The sequence below is a fragment of the Medicago sativa genome, chromosome 6 (assembly GCF_051527215.1).
Source record: "Medicago sativa cultivar Bolivia chromosome 6, Bolivia_mono, whole genome shotgun sequence".
Taxonomy (NCBI): domain Eukaryota; kingdom Viridiplantae; phylum Streptophyta; class Magnoliopsida; order Fabales; family Fabaceae; genus Medicago; species Medicago sativa.
Genome location: NC_140754.1, coordinates 96,198,554 through 96,221,910, shown reverse-complemented (window position 1 = coordinate 96,221,910; position 23,357 = coordinate 96,198,554). Strand labels below are relative to the sequence as shown.

The following is a 23,357-nucleotide window of genomic DNA, read 5'->3' as shown; positions in this document are numbered from 1 at the left end:
GTTGAGCTCAGAGTAATGTAATGTGTCAGCATATGTTTAATTAAAGTAACAATGGACCTCAAATATTTTTATCAATTTGAATTTTATACATTTTTCTCGATTCCGTTTATTCATTAACAGCATAATAGTATGTTTGTTTTTGTTCTGTCTCCCACTACCCTTACGTACACCCTTATCAATGAGTCGATGAATGAATGCCCCTATACTTTTTTAAGAAAAAAATTGGATTTATTTATAAACAATAATCCATCCTCAAGATGTGAAAGGATTCACAACTAGGACTAGATTGGTTGGAAAATTACCACATTCATGCATTTGAGATACTGATAATCGACAACTAGTCGTTCGATTTTGATCAAAAGAGTTAGATAATATGTTTTTTATTTTTTAATTGATAATCATAAATATCGAATTTGAATATGGTTCGTTTCATCTTGATTGAACGACTATTGATGTCAGAAACAAATGAATGTGTGGAATTGTGATAATTGGGATGCTAGATTCGAGATTGGATGTCAGAAACTCATTGAGTAGTTAATGTATGTGGTCTACATTGTAAAGCAGATACATTAATTATTTAATGAACCTAAAAAAAGAATCTTTTCTTATATTTGAGACCGGAGGGAGTAGGTGTGTTTCATCGTGATTTCCAAAAGTGACAAATGCGGTTACAATTTTAAATTTCTAGAGCAATTGCAATTTTTGGTCCATATTTGTAGTAGTGAATCAAAGTGGCTCTAGTAGAAGATTTGTAATATGTTTCACTATTTGAGAACTTACCAGATTTTTCTATGGGGACATTTGATGAAGGTGAAACTTGTGCATAATAACTGATGCAAATCTTATGGTTGTCCATCTAAAATTCCAAAATAGCATTGCAATGTATTTTAACAAAATGAAGATGGTCCAGTGGTAGCATTCCGCATTGCTAGGACTCATGTTTTTTCCTTTAATTATTTTTTTTTCTTATTTTGTTGGACTATATATATTTGCAAATACAAATACAATATAACTTTTTTTTCTTTTTAATTTTTTTAGTGCACTTGCAATTTTTGACCCATACTTATAGTATAAAACATCAAAGTTCTACTGACAAACATTATAATTATTCTCTAAAAAAAAATGAAACAAACATTATAAACATTTGTATTTAATAATCAAGCCTCCAATTTCTTAGGGACGTCCCTGACTCTTAGATGATATCGTGTTGGTCTTGTGACAAGTTTTATGGTGTTGTATTGGGTTAAGAATAACTCATAATCAATCTTGATCTCTGGATTAAGTATATTTTGTATTTAATTTGATCTTTATATAATATAGTGTATTTGATAAAGTTTAGGCTAATCACCGTTAGAGAGTTGAGAAAGCAGCCTCTGTTCTATTTGGAAGAATTTATCATTACCGAAGACTAAGCTTATTGAGAACGCAGCCTCTATTCTATAGTGTTTATCTCTCTCCAAATTGCAACAAATGGAAAAAGTTATAAATGGAGAGGATCTTGACCCATGAAGACTAAGCATATATGAAAATTGCTGTTCACACATTAGAGAAGGCTGGGACACACATGTAAAATACGTTTTTGCCCCCTCGGCAGTTAACTGCCGAGGAATTTTAATTCCGGCTGCAGTTAACTGCCGAGGATTTCCTCGGTAGTTAACTGCCGAGGTTTTCTGAACATAAACAGAACGAACAGAAGCAGTTTCAAGTTTCAATATTTTGTTTCAAACACATCCAAATTCTCTCCAAAAGCACATTTTCACGAATTGCAAGCAAATCATCACCACATTATCACAAGTAAGTACCCTTAATCATTGCAATGTTAATGTTAGTTTGTTAGGTTTATTTTTTAAAAAAATTAGAGTAGTTTGCATGTGGTTAGGTTAATGATGATTTGATGATTAAAATTGACAATTTGATGATTGCATGTGTAGTTTTTGAATTGATAAATGAATGTAGATGTTGCCTATGCTGTTTAAATGGTAATGTGGCTTTGAATGGTGGCAAATGAACACAATTTGAATATGTTTTATACTTTGCACACAAAGTGTTTGATCAAATGCCTCAATGAAAATTATTTTGATTATTTAGTTAGTTTAGGTTATGGAAATGATAGAAGTGATGTTAATTATAGTTTGATTAAGTGTATATTGATTTTTTAGTGTATTTGGGTTATGATGTGAATGATTAAGTGTATAGAAATGATTAAGTTATGATGGAAATGATGGACATAATGATGATTGTATGAATGATTTTATTGTAAGTGCATAGAAATGATTAGTTTAGGTTATTGATTTTATTGTAATGATGATTGTATGAATGATTTTAGGTTATGGAAATGATGTTGATTGTTGTTAATGTTAATGATTAAGTTATGACTAGTGTGTTTAATGTGTTTGATTATGTTATGGAAAATGATGTTAATTTATTAAAAATTTGTGTAGATATGGCCGATCAGGAGCCCATTGATCCATCTAAGATGATTGGTGGTAGGCGTGCTCAGACACAAAGCTACCGGAAGGAGAAGGAGAGGAGAAACGCACATATCCCAAAGAGGGGAAGAGGTCGGAGGGGGGGGGATGGTTCAGGGACTTCTCAGCCTTCTGAGGCTTCTCAGGCACAGCCTGAAGAGTCGCAGGTGGTTGACCCGACCCAGGCGGTGGAGTACCTGAACTATCAGGATCACCATGATGTGACTGATGGTGGGTACGACGAGCCAGAGCAGCCGCATATGCCAGGGGAGCCAGACGATGATGGCATTGCAATGACGGCTGCCCCGGAGGTGTTGCCTACGGACGCTCCCTTTCCTGGAGGACCGCAGATCATTGATCTGCTTCACTCTTATGCCAATCATGTGGCATTGCCACTTTGGTATAATAAGGATGACGTAAGTATTTTTTTTTTAAAATGTTCTTTCTTTATGTTTAATTATATGTGTGTTTGTTTAATTATTTTCTTTATTTTTTCTTTCTTGATTTAATATGTTTTCTTAATATGTTTTCTCCATTTTATATGTTTAATATGTTTAATTATGTGTGTGTTTGTTTAATTTTTATTAATATGTTTTATTTATATGTTTTATTAATATGTTTTTTTTATATGTTTTCTTAATATGTTTTTTTTAATTATTATATCAACTTTTATTAATATGTTATTTTCTTTATATGTTTTCTTTATTTTTATTTTAGCATTTATCAAGTTTTATATTTATTAGTTAAATGTTTACATTGTTTAAACTATGTTTAATTTTCTATTTTTTCAGTGCCGCAAGAAGCGTGTTGTAAAGTCAATTAATCACGGCCCTAAGATTTTGAGTCTCGGACGTCCAAACCCCAATCAGAGATGGTTTTGGGATCCGCTTAGGGCGAGTGGCTTACATGACTTGGTCTACTTGGGCTACGCCACTGTGCCTCACGCTTTGCTGATGACTCTATGCGAGAGGTGGCATCCCGAGACCAGCACTTTTCACATGCCCATGGGGGAGATGACTGTGACTTTGGACGATGTCGCATGTCTTATGCATGTCCCGATTGAAGGGCGGATGTTGGGCCACCGGAAGAAGATGCTGAGACATGAGGGAGAGGCACTACTGATGACTCACTTGGGTGCGTCGAGGAAGGAGGCAGAGAAAATCTGCAATACAGAGTATGGTGGATACATTAGTTATCCAAAGTTGAGGGATTTCTATACGACGCACCTTGGTAGAGCTAACTTGTTGGCGGATACAGAGGATCCAGGGGAGCTGGAGGAGCTGGAGAGGGTTAGGACTTATTGTGTGAAGTGCTACCTTCTATACTTGGTTGGATGCCTGTTGTTTGGGGATAGAAGCAACAAGCACATCCAATTGATCTATTTGACGACTATGGCGGACGGCTACGCGGGGATGCGTGCTTATTCGTGGGGAGGGATGACACTTGCATACCTGTACGATGAGTTAGCTCATGCCTGTTTGCCCAGAGACAGGCAGCTTGGGGGAAGCGTGACACTGCTCACTGTAAGTAAAAATTAAATTTAAATTTAATTTTTTTGTTAACTATTATTATTTTGTTATATTTTTTTGTTAACTTTAATTTTTTTTGTTAACTATTATTATTTTGTTATATTTTTTTGTTAACTTTAATTTTTTTTTGTTAACTATTATTATTTTGTTATATTTTGTTATATTTTTTTGTTAACTTTAATTTTTTTTTGTTAACTATTATTATTTTGTTATATTTTTTTGTTAATTGTAAATTTTATTTTTTTAGTTAACTTTAATTTATTTATATGTGATTTGTATGGTTTATGCAGGCATGGTTTTTGTCGCACTTCCCTAAGTTTTACACTGTTGATCCAAACCCAGACTACATTGAAAATTTACCGGTTGCAGCGAGGTGGACTCTTCAGAAGGGTCATGGAGAGGGGGCCACGTATCGGTCATTGCTTGATCGCATTACGTTTGATGACGTATGCTGGAGGCCGTACGAAGGGCACAGGGAGTTCCAGCCGTTCGAGGAGGTATTCTGGTATTCTGGCTGGATCATGTGCGGCGATATTAGGGTGTACCGTCACCTCCCGGAGAGGGTATTGAGGCAGTACGGATACGTCCAGTCGGTCCCTAGACCTCCGACGGATATTGCAGAGCTGACACCGGCTGAGATTGTGCAAGCCTTCATCGACTTACGCCCGCGCACACTTAAGGCGGCTGATTGGGGTGAGCAGGCAGGAGAGCAACCATGGCGTATGGCAGAGGGCTATGTACGATGGTACACGGTTGTGTCTCACCCTCAGATTTTGCCACTTCTCCCGGGAGATGTTCCGAGGCCTCCAAACGAGGAGCAGATCGTTGCAGAGCAGTGGGAGCGGTACGAGGAGAGAAGCTCCCCTGACACCTATGACATGGTTAGCGGCGATGTTGCCCATGCTGATCAGTTTTTGGGTCAGGAGGTGACGAGCATGACCCCTCAGGAGTTGTATGCGGCCTTGCAGGATGTTAGGCAGCAGATCGCGCCGATCATTACCAGGAGGAGAGCCCAGAGACCGAGGAGGAGGCACCAGCAGCACCAGCATGACCAGGACCAGCAGTAGGATTAGGACTGGTAGTATTTTTAGGATTTATTTTTAGGACTTGGTGTATTTTCATGACATTTGGCCGTTTTGTTAGTACTTCCAGTACATTTGTTGTTACTTTGTTTGGATGACATTTTTTTATGACAATTGCTCGTTTCCGTATTATATTTTCAATTTCAATTATGTTTGTAATTTTATTTGACTAGCTTTATGGTTTGGCATCGAAACAATGTGTTTACAATGTGTAAAAACACATTGTAAACAGGTTCTGCCTACAACAGGTTCTGCAAATTCTGGGTTCAGGACGACTCGGCAGTTAACTGCCGAGGAAATGATGAAACCGGCGGTAGTAAACTGCCGAGGTTTTCCTCGGTACTAAACTGCCGAGGTTTTCCTCGGCACTTAACTGCCGAGTTTGTTTTTTTTTTTAATTTTTTTTTTGTTTTATTTTGTTTAGAATAGAATTGTGGTAGAAAATTATTAGAAATTTTTAAAAAATTATTTTATGTTATTTGGCAATTACAATAGCAAATATTTGTTTTTTTTTTAATCTGGTAAATTACAATAGCATGAATTCGTTCGAATAAATATTGCGATACAGGTTTCGTTACATTACATAAACGCCGTATTTAAAAAAAAAACAATTACATTACATTCCTGAATGTACCTTCCAACTACAACAACTGTCTTACCTCTGAAATGGGGTAAATTCAAACTTGCCAAACAACAGGACTCAAGCATTTCGCCTCGCGTTCATGCTTTCCTTTGAAAAGAATAAATTTTTGTCAGATTTGATTTAGATGATGGTATTCAAGTGCCAACGAAATGAGGTCCATTCCTTGACACTTAATACCATCATCTAAATCAGTCTAACAAGAATTTAACCTTTTCAAAGGAAAAACATGAACGCGAGGCGAAATGCTTGAGTCCTAGCCGTTTGGCAAGTTTGAATCACCCCATTTCAGAGGTAAGACAATTGTTGTAGTTTGAATGCACCTTACCCTAACTAATGACGATCTTCTAGCGGAATCAAGTTGTTGATGATATCTTCAGTTGATCTCAGCAACGTCACCCGCATATCGATCCACTGGAACTTGGTGTGCTCCCAAAACATACTCGTCACATTTTCGTCGTTCTTTAACTCCACCCAAGTGAATGATACGCTCCCCTCGTCGAGCTTTGGACGTTTATACCGAACATTTTGCACCCTTCTTGTGTCTCTTGGGTTGACTCCTTGGTTGAATTCATTCAGTTGATCCTTGAGATCTCTTAACGTTACATCAAGGCACCGAACCTTCAACCTTTGAGGTTCTCCTCCGTTGAATGTTGCATGAACGTCGATCCATCCGGCCATTGTTTCAAATCTACGCACATAGAAATTTAAAATAATCAATGAAAAACTCATTCAAACATTTCATCAAACACTTAATGTGCAAATTATACATAGACTCTAAAAATCATAAAAATAACCCTAAAATGTAATTGTCTAAAAAAAAAAAATTAACGTAAAATATAGCAAAATTATTCAAATTATATTTACTCTTAAAATAAATCATATAGTCTTACTAAAATAAAATAAAAAATATAAAACACCAAATTAAAAAATAACCCTAAAATTTTTAAATTATAACATAATCATCATGCAAACATTTTAACAAAATTAATCAACTAACATCTAATCTAAAAATGATTTATAACATGAAAATCTAATTAAAAACTAAAATAAAAAATTAATTTAAAACACCAAATTAAAATATAACCAATAAACTTTAAACTATAACATAAACATCATACAAACATCATACAAACATTTTACTCTAAAAATGAATTATACTATGTAAATCTACTCAAAAACTAAAATAAAATAAATATACTCAAAAACTAAAAAATAAAAACATTTATAACAACTAAAATTTAAGTTAATAGCATTATAATTACTTACTTGTGATTTTGTTGAATAAATTTGGTTGGATTTGGTTGGGTTTTTTAGAGAGATTTGTGAGAGAGATTTGAGAAAAAAAATTTGAAGATGTGATGAATAATGGAGATGAGAGAGCTTCTGCCAGACTTGTAGCAGAAGATCCTCGGCAGTTAACTACCGAGGAAATCCTCGGCAGTTAACTACCGAGGAAATCCTCGGCAGTTAACTGCAGCCGGATTTTAAATTCCTCGGCAGTTAACTGCCGAGGGGGCAAAAGCGTATTTTACATGTGTGTCCCAGCCTTCTCTAATGTGTCAACAGCAATTTTCAGCATATATAATACACGTCCTTTGAATGATGTGGATAATTGCTTGCAGGTAAAAGATTTTGTGTTGTCTTCATGTAATTGGAATTTTGACTTGTTATGGGAATGGTTGCCTCCTAACATATGTAATGATTTCTTAGCTATTCTCACACCTCCTTGTGAAGTTCTTGATGAACTATCTTAAGCTTCTAATGGATGGTTTATTTGCTTATACCAATCATATTCAGGCTCACCGTCCTCTACCTTCGGGAGTGTGTGGAGGAATTCTATGTGATTACTGATTAACATTTACCGTGGTACTTTTATTGCGGCTTTTTCCTATAAGCTGGGTAAATGTTCTATAACCTGTGGTAAGTTATGAGGTAAGTATTTACCATGATCTTTTGATGTCTAAGAAACGTGGATTTCAACAAATCATAATAGAGGGTGATTCTCTTTCGGCCATTAAAATGCATGTAGATGGCACGCGTGTTTCAAATGTTTATCATCACCTTCTTGTCTCAAATTAAGGCATTATGTCCTCCATCATTTGGTAAGTTATGTTCTTAGTTAATACACCCTCCGGTCATTTATATAAGCAAAATTTTGCATTTTAAATTCATTCATTAAATGATGTATATGGTCTATAATAAAGACCATATACATCATTAATTGAATGAATCTAAAATGCAAAGTTTTGCTTATAATAGTGACCGGAGGGTGTACGTTCCTTTGAAATGTTTAATTTGGTTACACATGAAATATATATACTTTTTACATTAACATTGTAGGATACATACACTAATACACTCTTTTAGATTCATTTATTAAATGATATATGTGGTCTAAAATAAAGACCATATACATCATTAATTGAATGAATCTAAAAAATAATGTTTTTTAAGATAAAATGCAAAGCTTTATTTATAATAACACGGAGGGTGTATTATTTAAACTCAAGTTTGATTCTTTCGGTTGAACCAAATTATTAGTCAAAAAAATTTAATTTTTTTTTTGGTACATAAAATTTAATTATTTTAGATGAACGTATCTTTTTTTAATTAAATTTACATATTTAAATATATTTTAATTAATAATTTTAAATTGAATGCTAATTTTAAAAAGTCTTTGCTAATATTATTTTTTTCCTTCAAAAATCACATTAAGATGTTAATGATAAATCAAAATGAATCCCTTCAAAATTAAATAAATAAATCAACATTTATTTATAAAAAAAATGATAAAAATAAAAGAAGTACTACAAAAATTACACGAGTGCAAACAGGTAAAAACAGCCTCCTTATCTAGAACACGATAACTCACTCTGGTTCTGTCGTGCACTTTGTGTTCGTTCATTCACTTCTCAACATTCTACAAAATCATCATTCAAATCGAATCTAACAACAATGAACATGTTAGCATCATCATCATCAACAACAACAACATCAATGTCTGTTCTTCTTCCAACAACTTCAAAGCCTCTTTTTACAACAACCTTTTCAATTCGACCCATCAAAACAAACAGCGTACATATGAACAAGTTGAAGATGAAAACTAACCGCTTTACTGTTTCTGCTCTTGTTGCTGAAGATGCTGCTGCTGTTTCTTCTCAATCCTCTCCTTCTCTTCAACCTCCACCTCAATCTCAGGTTCTCTCTCTTTCTATGCACTTAATTCTAAGTTTGTTTCAAAGGGGTGCTTAAATTGTTGTTGTGTTAACATACAGAAACATGTTATTGTAATTTCAGTGTGAATGTTTAAAAGGGGTGTTGAAATTTTGGTGTATGTTTGGTTCTACGGTGAGAAAATTTGATTTTTGAGTGAATTGATTATGATTAAAATTTAGTTGAAGGTAAAATGATTTATGTAAAAGTGGGTTTAACAATAAGTTTGATTGTAAAAATTAATTCTAGAATGAGAAGCTACATTTTCTAGCTTCAAGTAGAATCAATTCTATTAGAGGAACCAAACATGTCACCTATAGAATCAATTTTGGCTCCTCCAAAAGTGAAACCAGACTTACACATATGATATTGTTATCTCTGATTATTGAAATCTTAAAAAATGATTTTTCTCCCTGTAATTTAAGCATTTTTGTATTAATATAAAACAGTTTTAGGGCCCCTTTTGTAGTTTCATTAAGAAATGAAATCTTTAAAAAGTGTTTTTTTTTTTTTTTCTCTAATTTAAGCATTTTTGTTTTATAATTGTTGGTAGAGAAATGATGTTTGACCTTCAAAACATTTGGTGTCGAATAAGGTGTGAGTGTTTTTTGTGTGTATTTTTTAAATGTGTGTAAAGTGTAGAAGATTAGAAGTAGGAGAGAGATACAGATAAACACATATTGTGTCGCATATGGTGTTAGTATTTTGATGTGCAAGTAACATAGCTGTTGTTATTATGTTTTTTTTTTTTTTTTTTTGACAAGTGTTGTTATTATGGTTGTGATGTAGACTAATACACAAGTTTGAAAGGGTACCTTTAGGTAAAACTTAAGGATATTACTATGTCTGATAATTGAAATATTGTAAAAAATAATCATGTTTGGTTCTGCGGTAATAGAAATGATTTTGAATGGATTGATTTGAGTTTAAAGTGAGTTGAATGTGAATTATTGGTTTATGTTTGGATACAATCATGTAAACATGAATTGAACAATAAATTTGAGTATAAAATCACCTTTGGAGTCAAATGCTACAAATCCAGCTCCAAGTTAGAATCAATTCTAGAGAACAAATCAATTTCAATAGACACCACTCAAACATGTTTAAATCAATTTTATGTGTCTGGAATCACTTTTGACTCTCCCTACCATAAAACCAAACACACATGAAACCTATGTTTGGATGCAGAAGCTACAACTACAAGCTTCCATTTCTATGTCAGTTGATATGCATGTGATCGTGAATCCAAACATAATATAAGCTTTTTAGTTTCTCTTATTTAAGAACTTTTCTAATTGTTACGATGGTTGTTGTGATGTAGAAGCTAGGAGTGGTTGTGAAACCAACAGACAAACCAAGACTCGTGTTGAAGTTCATTTGGATGGAGAAGAACATCGGTATTGGACTTGACCAATTGATACCTGGCCATGGAACCATTCCTCTAAGCCCTTATTACTTTTGGCCAAGGAAAGATGCTTGGGAAGAACTCAAGGAGTTGCTAGAGAGTAAGCCTTGGATATCACAAAAGCAAATGATTATTCTTCTCAATCAAGCCACCGATATTATCAATTTGTGGCAGCAGAGCGGCGGTAACTTGTCCTCCTAAGGCTCAAATGTAGGATAATTTCAAGCGATGTTTTTTTCTGTCAATAGGATGTTCACCTTTTAATGTTATTGTTGTTCTGTTGTATTGCATTTGTTGTTATTATTATGTACACTAGACAAGTGCCACATTCTTTTAGGTGAATAATTACTCTTTGGTCTATCGTAGTTTTATCACTGAACTTGTTGTTTCACGGTTTCGCTTCTGCTACCGTGTTTGTATGTGAAATGTGAATGCATCACACGATTGAAGTATTGATATTTGCTTCTTTGTGCAATTTTTTACTATGATGTAGATTTTAAACATATATATGCTTTGAAATGATCCAGACATTCTAAACATATATATGCTTCTGCTAAATAAGACTATTACACGGACTTTGATTTACACTATGATGGAAAGGCCAAGTCTGTGACTCCATGCCATTGTGAAATTGTTAGCGATTCTGACCCTAACTCAGAGAATAGGCCTGCCGGAGTTCAAGACAGGACTCCATGTGTGTTGATAATCATACATAGGAATGGTCATGGTTCAGTTTATACAGAAAACCAAATTAAACAAAACTGAACTTAAAAAACAGTTTTGATGAACTGTACCTAACTGTCCTAAATTTATGAGAAATTAACTAAACTGATTTTGAACTTCAGTGCACTGCTTCTTATGTCACCAACACCCACACAGAACCTTCAACCTCACGTTTTATTCTCTGTGGACGCAACAAATTGTGTATTCATGAAGTCAATTTCTGATGTCATAAAGAAAGATAAGAAAAACTTGGAAGAAAGAAACGGCGAGTCTATAAAACAGTCAGCATATGGCGGTGATGCATTCCACTTCCTTGTCATACTTATTCTTTTCCGACCCTCCGGTTATCAAACTGAACTGCTATAAATGTGCAGTTACTGAACCGTGAACAATTTGGTTATTTTCAGTTTGGTTCAAGTGCAGTTCACAGTTTGGTTCAGTTTTTTGTGAACCATGAACAGGCCTACATACATATTGTCTGCCTGAAGTGGAAGTAGTGCATGTTTCAGTTGCTGCAGAGAGGATCATTGAGTTTGTCTGTATCTAGGGGGTGTCAAATTTCACACTTATTCAGGTCTAATGACATTTTCAGTCATGGTGATCCCATGGCTAATACTTTGAATCATCAAGATTATAAGTTTCTAAATGACTCTTAGAGTGTGTTTGGATGAGGTAATATGGAAATTTTAAAGAATTTAAAATTCTAGGCAATTTACCTCAAAGTATTTGAATTCCCTCATAACATTACATTTCCTCAACATTACATTACATTCCCTCATCCAAACAATGGAATTCACCTCAAAGTATTTGAATTCCCTCATAACATTACATTCCCTCAAAACATTCCATAAAATTAGAGTTTTTGTCAAGTTTTTTGGTGGATTGTGCAAGGATGTCAATACAGTAACCAAGTTGTAATCTCCAAGATCAAATCTGATGTAGATTCCATTAATGCTGATTGAAATAAGGTGCTTCTCAAGACTGTAAGTTGCACTGTGTTGATTTATTAGAGCCATTATTCTGTTGTGAAGGTGCACCTGCAGCACCAAATCAGAAAATTGTAGTCAGGATGCAAACTGGAAATCATAGATATTATAGCATAAAGACTTATTAATAAAGATCATAATAGTATCAGTTTGTAAATGTGTAGCATATAGTTAGTTTTTTGTGCATGATGTTATAAACTTATAATAAATAATCAAAATAGGAAAATCCTAATGAGTTTCCTCTCCAAACAACCTTATGTTTTTGCATTTTTTAACCTCATTTGAGTTGGGGGATAAATTCATATAAAATAATGAGAAAGAAGAAATTGAAAAGGTTGAAACTGAGGAGGAAAAAAAGAGAAACATGATGGAGAAACTCTTGCTAAAAACGAGGCAAGAATCCTGGAGTTAGAAACATATGGATTGAATTGTCACATTCAAGACTGCGTCCGGCTTAAAGGCAATCTGGCGAGCTTATCTGCCACCTCTGAGGCATTCCTCTACCTTTCCTCAAAAATGGATGTAATCAATCATGACAAATTTCGATTTGAGGGATCTTGCTCATAACAAAGTTCAAGTTTTAGCATCATTCTCACAAGGTCACTAGCATTTAAGTTCTCAAATACCTTTGATCCCATACCCAGGAGTTAGGCTTTGTAAACTTCCTCGAGATTGTCTCCAATTCCTTCATGCTAATGATGAATTCGTTGTTTTCTGAAGAGTGCTGCTTTCTAACATTCAACTTTATGAGCTGACCAAGTTCTTCACCACAGAACCACTCACAATCCAAAATTTGAAACCCCAACTCATCAAAAGAAATCACTTCACCGATGTGATGAAGACAAGTCGCAATAGCTTTTCGCTTCATTTCCACCGCCACTTTAATATAATGTCTTGATTGAATTCTCAAAGGTGGGACTTTTACTTGGCATAGCCCACCAAACTCCTTCCACTTCTTTGGTTGCTTGTTGTAACTCTCTGATCTCCAATCTGATAAAAGCCATAGAATGCTGATAACCTTGCATCCACAGTTGGGTAGAAATCGACATAGCCTTGAAACGTGTCTCTCAAACTTTGAATTGAATCAACTATTTTATTCAAGTTTTGTGATGATTTGTTGATTTTATCGAAGTTTGTCAAAAAAACCAGCTACAATTGGTAGCATGCACTGTTGTGCTTTTCTTTTGGAGTTGGAAACTATGAACCTGAGCCAACATTGCAGGCTCTCTTCAATCTCTGCAGTGCTTTTCAGTTTTCTGTTACTTGACTTCCTGAATAAACTTGACAATATGATAAAAATATTATTTACTCCCTCCCTCCAGTCTCGAATGTAAGAAAATATTCATTTTTAAGGTTTCATTAGTCGTACTATTTATATATATAAAAATATGCAACATTTAGTAAATAAAACCTATTAACTAATTTAGAAAGAATGTGACGTAAGGTGTACTACCATACAACTAAGACAAGTAAATACATTTACTAAAGACTAGACTTCTCTTACAAATGAATTAATAGTAGTAACTACATGCATTCATGAACTGATAATATAGTAACCAGATGCATGAAATTAGAATAAAAAATATATATTCATTAAGCACGTGCGAATGAATCTATCCAATAATAAATTTGATCTTATCTTAGTAATTACATGGCTAGCTTAATATTATGAGAAAATTTTACCTTTAGAAAATAAAAATATAATGGGATGCACCTAAAGAAAATAAAAACATAAACAAAAAGTGTAAAGTGTGGTGAATATGAGAAAGGGTTAAATATGTTTTTGGTCCCTATAAAATTGCGACCTTCTAAGTTTAGTCCTTACTTAATTTTAATAGCTTTTTTAATCCCTACAAAAAAAAATTTACTTATAATTTTAGTCCCTGCTAAAATAAATTTTGTTTAATTATCCTTAAACTCTTAAATTTTTTAACGATTCTTTTTATACAAGTTTAGAACACTATGAAAGGTTCATTTACTAAAATCTATAATTTTTTAACATGAAATAAATTAAATATGAATTTTTTAAAACGACAAAAGTTTAAGATATAAGTAACAAAAATATGGACGTAGAAATCAAATTTTTGCGATATTTTTTTCGGAGGACCTTTTAATAACGTTCTTAACACGCCTGTAAAAAATTGTTGAAAAACTTATGAGTTTAAGCATAAATTAAACAAATTTGGATCGAGTAAGGACTAATATTGAGTGCAGAAATTTTTTGTAGGGATTAAAAAAACTATTAAAATTAAGTAAGGACTAAACTTACAAGGTCGCAATTTTATAGGGACCAAAAACATAATTAACCCTATGAGAAAATTTCATCTTTAGAATCTACTAGTGAGATGCACAACTTCCAACTTAATATTTTTACTTTAAGGTGATGAAATGAAAGCTAGAAGATGATACTAGTTTAGGAGGCTAAGGAAGGTGACTAATTTGTACTTAGTTGCTAGCTTGTATAGTGAAACATTTTGGTTTGCTTGTGAGTAACTTAAGCTAAGGGTGTAGGTATTTATAGTGAAAGTGGAAGAGTAAAAAGTTCATCTCATGATTAAAATTAGTGCAAAGTGTCATTCAATTAAGCTAGTCATGTAAGATAAGACCAAATTTATTATTTGATAGATTCATTGCACATGTGCTTAATATATTATCAGTTACGAACAGATGATACTCAATTCAAAAAAAGAAGAAAAAAAAAATGCATACCATCACACACCACCACCCACCATGAGAGCTTCAACAAAATGCAAAATGTGAAAACCAGTCCGGTCCAACAAACCACGGGTTCACAGGTTGGTCTGAAAAACCGGCCGGTTCAAGTGCACAACCGGATCCTATATGCAATCAACAATTCAAAATAAAATATATTTAATTAATTAAATAATTTTCGCGGCCACTTTAGTTTGAATTTTAATAATCACTTTTCTATATTCAACACAACACACTTCAAAATTAATCACTTTTTTTTCTCTCTCTCTTTCTTCTTTTTCATCCCTTTTTCCATTTCTTTCTCACTGTATGAAAAACCTTGAAATCAACATTGAATCTTAAACCCTAAAAAACCATCTACACCATAGCACTGAAAATTTTCATTCACAAAGATGAAGACCAAGACGCCATTGAAGCAGCTCAAGCTCTCAGTTCCAGCTCAAGAAACACCCATCACTTCATTCCTGTAATTTCTTCAACTTTCATCTTTCTTTTACCGACCCATTTTGATTTTTTGCTTCATTAATCTAATTTATGTATAAAGTTTGCATTTTTATGAACATGTGTTATTATAGTCTCTGTTAATTGATCCCTTAAAGGTTGTTTTTTGAAGTGGCCCAGATAAAGATTTGACCTTGATTGTGAGTTTTAGTAAGTTGGGTTGTAGTTTTAGGATTGATCCGGTTAGTTTGTTGAAGCTCAAATAGATTCTGGGATTGTGGCACAGACATTTTTGATTGAAGACGTGTATGGTGTTCGACATGTGTTTGACACCGACACATGTGATTACAGTCAATTATGTCATTTTCTTATATTACTATTAGTGTCAGCGTCGTGTCGTGTGTCCGTTTATGTGTCAATGATTCATGGATTTTGGGACTGGGAACGATCAATGGTGTGATGGAAGAGGGTTTGATTAAGGCTTTGAAGGACTTGACTACCCTTTAATCTGAAATGGATTAAAATTTTAGTATTATTATCATGATTTGAAAACAAAATGAAAATTTCACAGTTTGGATTTGAAAACAAAAAGAGAGAGTTGATTTCATAGATTTTTCTCTTTCTCGTTTTGTTTTTTTGATTCATTGCTCTAATTTATCATATAAAGTTTGCATTTTTATTCCTATTTATTACTATAGTCTAATTGTTAGCTTCAGGGTTTAATTGGTTTGATGATCCATCAAATGTTTTTTTAAGAGGGTTAGATAAAGATTTGGCCTTGAGTGTGAGTTAGCTAATCAGGTTGTGGTTTTGGGACTGAATTGTTTAGTTTATTGAAGCTCAAATTGATTCTGTGAAGGATTGTGAGAGAATTAATGGAGTTTCGAGAGACCCAGATAGGGTATTGTGTGAAAGGTCAAGAGATTTGAGGGTGGTGATGGAAGGAGGGATTTAACCGGAGAAGGAATTTAATTGGAAGGGAAGATATTTAAGAGGTATAGATCTCTGTAGCAAGGTCCGGTGTATGACACGGGTCTGTGTCTAGTGTCTGTGTCTGCGAACTTTGTTAGTGTCTCGTCTCGTGAGATTCAAGAAACTGACACGTGTGGTGTGATTACAATGAATGTCATTTTCTCAAATTATTACTGTTGTGTCAGTCGTGTCTTGTGTATGTGTCAGTGCTTCATGGGGATTGAGCCAAAGAAATTGTTGTTGGAGAGGTCTAGTGTGATGACTTGGGTGAGTTGAGAGATGAGTGGAGTGAGTGAACCTGAGTAGCTTGCAGGGTCGAGGGTAATTTGGTTGATGCATGTGGAATGAAGGGTGCAGGTGAACTCGCAAATGAAGTTCCATGATGCTATGCAATGCATGATTATGGTGTGATGGAAGAGGGTTTGATTGAGGCTTTGAATGCTTTGAGGGCTTCAGTGTTTTGAAGGATTCAACTACCCTTTACTCTGAAATAGCTTGGAGTTTTAGTTTGAGTAGTGTTGTTATCATGATTTTATTTTAGTTAAAATACAAGTTGAAGATTGCACATTTTGATTTTTCCATTTCAAAATAAATCACATTTTGATCCGTTTAGTTTGTTGAAGATCAAATCGATTATGGGATTGTTGCACCAACATTTTTGATTGAAGACGTGGCTACACCGACACATGTGATAACAGTCAATTATGTCATTTTCTTTTATTACTATCGGTGTCAATGTCGTGTCATGTGTCCATGTATGTGTCAGTGCTTCATAGGTTCTGGGACTGAGAAGGATCAATAGTGTGATGGAAGAGGGTTTGATTAAGGCTTTGAAGGATTCAACTACCCTTTAATCTGAAATGGATTAAAATTTTAGTATTATTATCATGATTTGAAAACGAAATGAAATTTCACATTTTGGATTTGAAAACAAAAAAACAGAGTTGATTTCATACATTTTTCTCTTTCTTTTGCTAACCCATTTTTTTTTATTCATTACTCTAATTTATCTATAAAGTTTGCATTTTTATTCCTATTTATCACTATGGTCTAATTGCTAGTTTCAGGGTTTAATTTGTTTAATCCCTTAAAGGCTGTTATTTGAAGAGGGTTAGATAAAGAATTGATCTGGAGTGTGAGTTTGGGTAAGTTGGGTGGTAGTTTTGGGACTGAATTGGTTAGTTTGTTGAAGCTCAAATTGATTGGGTTGTGAGAGAATTGTGTGAAAGGTCAAGAGATTGAGGGTTATTATAGAAGGAGGGGTCAAATCATGTCATTTTCTCAAATTATTACTATATTTTAGTGTGGTGTCTGGTGTGCATGTTTGTGTTTGTACTTCGTATGGATTGAGCAAAAGAAGTTGTTGTCAGATAGGTATAATATAATGTGACAAGTTGGGTGATTTAAGAGATGCGTGAGGTGAGTGAGCCGGAGTAGCTTGCAGGGTTGAGGGTGATTTGGTTGATGTCTGTGGAATCAAGGGTGTAGGTGAACCCACAGATGAGTGCGATGAGGAACTGAACAAGGATCAATGGTGAAGTTCCATGATTCTATGCATGATCAAGGTGCTGTGGAAGAGGGTTTGGTTGAGGCTTTGAATGCTTTGAGGGATTTAACTACCCTTTAATCTGACATTGCTTAGAATTTAGTTTTGGTATTATCAGGATTTTGAAACTAATTATTTCAGTTAGAAAATCAAATGAATATTTCATATTTTGGTGTTTCCAACAGAAAAATAGCTATCTTTTCTTCTTTTTGTGTTTATGAAATTGACTTGATTGTGTTGAAATTGTTGTTAGGACTGCAAGTGGTACATTTCATGATGGAGATCTGATGTTGAACCAGAAAGGGATGCGTCTTATTTCTGAAGAAAAGGAATCAAGGGTAAGTTAATTTCACTTCTCCAGTCGTTTTTGTTTTAATAGTTTCAGTTATAGATGTATACTATTTCAGATTGATTTTTTTTTTCTTTTTTCTGTAGAATCTAGAATTTGCATGCCTTGATTTATTATTTTTTTATTTTATTTTTGATGGTAACAAACTTATTGCATTTCATTTAAGATCAAATTTGCTATACAATTAGGGTTCGGGAATATCATCAAAAACTTTTAAGCTAGCATAAAACCTTGGGTCCTTGATGCTCTTGCAAGAGTAGGAGCAATAAAATTCGATTGCTACATGATAAAACTAACCGTAAGGTTTTGTAAATGATGGATAATATTTTTGCATCGTTGCAAAATTGAGCCAAATTCACTTACATTTGTTTGATTTCCCTTGTTCCCGTCTACTACTCTACCTCACAATCCAGCTTGATGTTCACGCTTTGAACACCCAACTCCTGCTATCAAACCAGCACCTCATAACACCCTGCTGCTTCCGCCTTTGAAGCTAAAAAAACTGTTGTGAACTACTGCTTTTGCACATACGAAGTTACCAGAGTTGTCTCTTACTTAGATGCTGATACCATATTGCCTAAGTTGTGAAAAAATTACAGCATCTATGTTGCATTTAGTTTCCCACTGCCCGGTTTCTCCTGTGTCTGCACAATATGCTCCTGCCTGCTAGACAAATTGCTTGAATCTTGCTTTCTTCTTGCCGCCATTCATGTAATTACTCACCGGTTACTTAGACTGATACCCAAACTGGTCTAAAAATATTGTCCCACACTTTGTCATTTCTTCGACGTCAAATGCACCAAAGCTGCTTGACAAACTCACTGACAAGTAGCGCTGAAATGGAGGCCAGGAGATTAAAGAGACACTCCTTAAAGTCTCATGCAGAATTTATCCCGGCTGTCAGCAAGTTCCATAGTCCTACTTCTGGCCATACTGATTCAGCCGCCTGTGCACAGGTAAAAAAACAGATGCGAATCTGTTTCATCCTCACTGTCACAGCAAGGACATATGCCAGGACAATCCACTTGCTTGCGTTGGAGAGTAATTCTAGTTGGAAGACAATTTCTTGCAGTTCTCCAAAGAAATAACTTGGCTTTATTTGTGACTTATAATTTTGAAATTCGCATCCAATCCTCTTCTATGCGGAGATGAGTATTGTCTACGAATTACACCATGACAAAATAGTATGCGGAACTTTGAACAGCCCATTGCTACATTTGCACCTGCCTTGATTTATTTAACAATGGTGTTAAATGTTTATTATTTTCACTGTACATGCTTACACTGAGTTTAGTTTATCACCAACAATTTTTAATTGTATAGTTTAGGGATTGGTTTGTTTATTGTTTTTGGCTTCAAGCATCTAATCTAAAGACTTGCAATGTGTCTCTTTGAGCAGCCTTCAGATGCTAAGGATCTCGACTTTGACTTCACGTTGGATGACCTTGAGACTGTCAAAGTAATCGGAAAAGGCAGCGGTGGTGTAGTGCAACTCGTTCGCCATAAGTGGGTTGGAAAATTGTTTGCTTTAAAGGTTGTTATTCATCCCCATTTTCAGCTTATCACTAGATTTTTCTATATGATTATTCTTTTGACTCATTATTGTAATTTGTATGAACGTGCTCTCCATCTCATTGCTTGTTTTAAGTTTGGAATCGTTTTCTTTCTATAATAACATATGATCATGTATATTGTTTTAGGATATGTGATAATATCCATAAAACCATGTTTTGAAAAACAGTTTACAATTATGTTCTTGCGTCGTTGTTATGTATTTCCTTTTGAAATTAAAGCATGTTGTTGAACTTTTTATTGCAGGCCATTCCAATGAATATACAAGAGGATATTCGGAAACAGATTGTTCAGGAACTGAAAATAAACCAAGCATCACAGTGTCCACATGTTGTCGTTTGCTATCACTCATTCTATAACAATGGAGTTATATCTCTTGTATTAGAATACATGGACCGTGGTTCTCTCGTAGATGTAATCAGACAAGTTAATACAATTCTGGAACCATATCTTGCTGTGGTTTGTAAACAGGTATCCTCGACCATACTTTTATTTTTCGTTGAAATTGGCAGATTCTGTCGTTGCAATGTTCTGTTTCTTTGTTAAATGTTAATCATTTGTGTCTATGTTCCAGGTTTTACAGGGCCTTGTTTATTTGCACAATGAAAGACATGTCATACATAGGGACATCAAACCATCCAATCTTCTAGTAAACCACAAAGGGGAGGTGAAGATTACTGATTTTGGTGTTAGTGCTATGCTGGCAAGCACAATGGGCCAAAGAGATACATTTGTTGGAACTTATAATTACATGTCGGTACGTAACTTTTCTTCATTAAGCTTGTTATATATTACCAGACGAGCACTGTTATTTCTTACAAATGATTTCTACAAGAAAGAAGAATGCATGAAAATATGATATTTGACCAATGAAATTTGGGATGATCATACATGCGAAAGTGTGCGGTTATTATTTGTTTGGTGTTATTTCCTCCAACGTATTATTCTTGCATTTCTTGTGAGACTCCTTTGTAACAATAAGCAATATTCTTACCGGAAACTGCATAGCATCTCCTTCTATCAAATTTATGCCCCCATCCTCTTTTTCTCCCTTGCATTCACAGTCAAATGGAGAATGTTATGATACTTAATGTATTGGTTTTTTGATTTCCTTGTGTAGCCAGAAAGAATCAGTGGGAGTACTTATGATTATAGCTGTGACATCTGGAGTTTGGGGATGGTAGTACTTGAGTGTGCCATAGGACGGTTTCCTTATATTCAGTCTGAAGATCAGCAAGCATGGCCAAGTTTCTACGAGCTTTTGCAAGCAATTGTTGAAAGTCCACCACCTTCTGCTCCTCCTGACCAGTTCTCGCCGGAGTTTTGTTCATTTGTGTCATCCTGGTAATTTTTTCCTTCTTACTACTTTCTTACTATGTTCTCTAAACTGTGTCTCAATACACGTCAACGCGAAAGCTGCAATATTGAGCTTCAGAATGGACGTGCGTCTATTAGAAGCTCGCCGCGTTTTCAAACAGAATTTAGACTCAATACCAAAAAACCTGATATGACACTCAAGTGTTTCAAACATAGGACTGCATTGTGAGCTGTTTTTTGTTACTTATTCAGTTGCACTGTAAACTTTGTTTATCTAAAAATGTGGTGATTAAGTTTTAAATTCTGTTACTTGTTCAGTTGCGTTTTAAGCTTTGTTACTTTGTTACTTTTTTACTTGATTCTGCAGTTTTACTTTGTTACGTTTTTACTTGTTTCTGCAGTATATAAACTACCTTTTTCACTTTAGTCACTTTGTTGAGTGTTGACTTGTCTTATGATTCTAAACATATTTATGTTTTGTTTTGTTTCTAAGTTCATTTCTTTGTTTAATTACAGCATAAAAAAGGATCCTCGCGAAAGATCAACGTCGCTGGAGCTTTTGGTTAGTATGATAAGCTGTTCTTTTTGTCAAAAAAAAAAAACTAATTCTTATGTTTTGTTAAAATTTGTCATTTCTGATTCTTCTATTCTCACTGTCCTTTCAGGATCATCCATTCATAAAAAAGTTTGAAGATAAAGATCTAGATCTTGGAATTTTAGTAGGTGGCTTGGAACCTCCTGTAAATTTTCCTAGATAATTCCTTAAGATATATGGTGTAAAATTTGTACTCGAATTTCATAACTTTTATGAGTTAAGTTTCTCCTAGTCACTGTTACTATGTTAGAAAGTACAAGTATAAAATATACTAGTCTGTATCCTTGTTGTTTTCATTACAACTTCTTGAAACTGATATGTAAAATAGTTGTTTCATATTTGTAAAATAGTCCTTATCTATATGGATCACTTCTTGTTGCACCCTCTGCATAAGTTCAGAATTGTTATCAAACATCACTTATGACGCTTTATAGAATGCCAAAAACTGAATCAATTCACGACACTGAATTGAAGGCGTGTTTAGTGTCTGACACAACACTGATACGTGTGGTTATATTTGACCACTTTAACTTTTTTGAAATTATTATGTGTTGGTGTTATATTCGGCTATAGTGCTTCATAGGGTAGAAGTTTCCGAAATTATGTGTTCAGCCTGTCCCCAACCAATCTTCTCAAATCATCTGAAAACCATTTGGAATGATCATATAAGATCAATTCAGTAGTTTTTTAAAACATTGACAATGTAAGGGATTTCATACACATAATCACTCAATCATATTTGACTATATTATTACATCATGCAATTAATTCTTTAACATGATAACACCATAGCAAAATAGTTAAATATAATTAGACTCTTTTTTGGTATAACATTAAACTCTTTTTCTTTAGAAAATACATTCCCTAATGTAACTTTTGACTGCACGAGAGATCTTAGCCTTTGAAACAAAATTAAAAGGCCACGTCTTGAAATTTTGCTTTAATTGTCAACCATTTTTTTCCAATGGTTTAGATTTGCTTGACCGTGTGAATTTAAGATTGGGTCTTGATAATGAGAGCCTTCAAGAATTCTTCAATAATGATTACAAACAACTTTAATACAAATATAAACTTTCTTAATTCTATTTATTTTGGCAAAAGGGTCTTATATTTAGAGACGGGAGTAGTATTATTTTAGGTCATGTGAAGTGATTAATATTATTCATTTATTTTAAGTACAAATTGAATTTAATTGGCTAATGTTGCATAGAATAATTGATGTGATAAGCAGTGTTACTATCTTGTGCGAGGAAAGAGGGCATGAAGTGATGGGATCAATGGTGACAGTCTTTTGAAAGTTGAAGCAATAGATTGAGATATAGTCCATGATCATATCAGTCATGAGTAAGATTTTGCATAGACATTATTTAGGAGGAACTTTCCTCATCTCTAACATGACTTGGGACACAAAATAAAACCTAAACATTATGTTGTTTTTTTAAGGGCACTAATGAGAGAGAGGGAAAAACATGGTTTAAAGTACACTTTTAAAAACATGTACGACTTTTTAGAAAGAAGGGACATGTAGATTTTTTTTTTTTATTACAAAGAGAGTTCATGCCCGAAAAAAAGAGAAAAGCTACAATGAAATAAAACAATCATTGATATCTTTGATTAATAATAATTATATTTTTTAGGCTTATCAACATTAGTCAAAACCATCCTTAAAAACATTAGGTGGAACCAAAAACTAGCGACCATATTTTTGGTGCAATATATCTACTGCTTATCGATGATTAATCTCTGCTTGAGAACTGATCGACCATTTTTACTCAGTGTAGAATGAGTGTTACACATTATTAAT

The 23,357-nt window shown here is 34.1% G+C and overlaps 4 protein-coding genes across 4 annotated transcripts; all 4 read left to right on the top strand.

Moving 5' to 3' along the window:
* Nucleotides 1-2,443: 2,443 nt before the first annotated feature.
* On the top strand, nucleotides 2,444-2,888 carry LOC146918579 (uncharacterized). The gene is made up of 2 exons (XM_085722068.1): nucleotides 2,444-2,781; nucleotides 2,879-2,888. The coding sequence occupies exons 1-2, from the start codon at nucleotides 2,444-2,446 to the stop codon at nucleotides 2,886-2,888; spliced, it is 348 nt and encodes a 115-aa protein (XP_085578194.1).
* LOC146918578 (protein MAINTENANCE OF MERISTEMS-like) lies at nucleotides 2,778-5,226 on the top strand. Its single transcript, XM_085720194.1, has 2 exons — nucleotides 2,778-3,991; nucleotides 4,288-5,226. The coding sequence occupies exons 1-2, from the start codon at nucleotides 3,236-3,238 to the stop codon at nucleotides 5,062-5,064; spliced, it is 1,533 nt and encodes a 510-aa protein (XP_085576320.1). The 5' UTR covers nucleotides 2,778-3,235; the 3' UTR covers nucleotides 5,065-5,226.
* Nucleotides 5,227-8,603: 3,377 nt separating this feature from the next.
* Nucleotides 8,604-10,815, top strand: LOC146918577 (small ribosomal subunit protein cS23-like). The gene is made up of 2 exons (XM_085720193.1): nucleotides 8,604-8,920; nucleotides 10,257-10,815. The coding sequence occupies exons 1-2, from the start codon at nucleotides 8,678-8,680 to the stop codon at nucleotides 10,539-10,541; spliced, it is 528 nt and encodes a 175-aa protein (XP_085576319.1). The 5' UTR covers nucleotides 8,604-8,677; the 3' UTR covers nucleotides 10,542-10,815.
* A 4,170-nt stretch (nucleotides 10,816-14,985) lies between these two features.
* On the top strand, nucleotides 14,986-21,934 carry MKK6 (MAP kinase kinase 6). The gene is made up of 8 exons (XM_085720192.1): nucleotides 14,986-15,227; nucleotides 17,974-18,058; nucleotides 19,469-19,603; nucleotides 19,888-20,112; nucleotides 20,216-20,398; nucleotides 20,762-20,985; nucleotides 21,475-21,520; nucleotides 21,624-21,934. Exons 1-8 carry the CDS (start codon nucleotides 15,154-15,156, stop codon nucleotides 21,714-21,716), a joined length of 1,065 nt encoding a protein of 354 aa, XP_085576318.1. The 5' UTR covers nucleotides 14,986-15,153; the 3' UTR covers nucleotides 21,717-21,934.
* The last annotated feature ends 1,423 nt before the right edge of the window (nucleotides 21,935-23,357 follow it).

Coding starts and splice junctions, on each gene's coding strand:
- LOC146918577 (XM_085720193.1), top strand. CDS start 8,678: ATGAACATGTTAGCATCATCATCATCAACAACAACAACATCAATGTCT. Junction 8,921..10,256: donor AACCTCCACCTCAATCTCAG/GTTCTCTCTCTT, acceptor GTTGTGATGTAG/AAGCTAGGAGTGGTTGTGAA.
- MKK6 (XM_085720192.1), top strand. CDS start 15,154: ATGAAGACCAAGACGCCATTGAAGCAGCTCAAGCTCTCAGTTCCAGCT. Junction 20,113..20,215: donor TTGCTGTGGTTTGTAAACAG/GTATCCTCGACC, acceptor TCTATGTTCCAG/GTTTTACAGGGCCTTGTTTA. Junction 21,521..21,623: donor CAACGTCGCTGGAGCTTTTG/GTTAGTATGATA, acceptor CTGTCCTTTCAG/GATCATCCATTCATAAAAAA.
- LOC146918578 (XM_085720194.1), top strand. CDS start 3,236: ATGTTTAATTTTCTATTTTTTCAGTGCCGCAAGAAGCGTGTTGTAAAG. Junction 3,992..4,287: donor GAAGCGTGACACTGCTCACT/GTAAGTAAAAAT, acceptor TGGTTTATGCAG/GCATGGTTTTTGTCGCACTT.
- LOC146918579 (XM_085722068.1), top strand. CDS start 2,444: ATGGCCGATCAGGAGCCCATTGATCCATCTAAGATGATTGGTGGTAGG.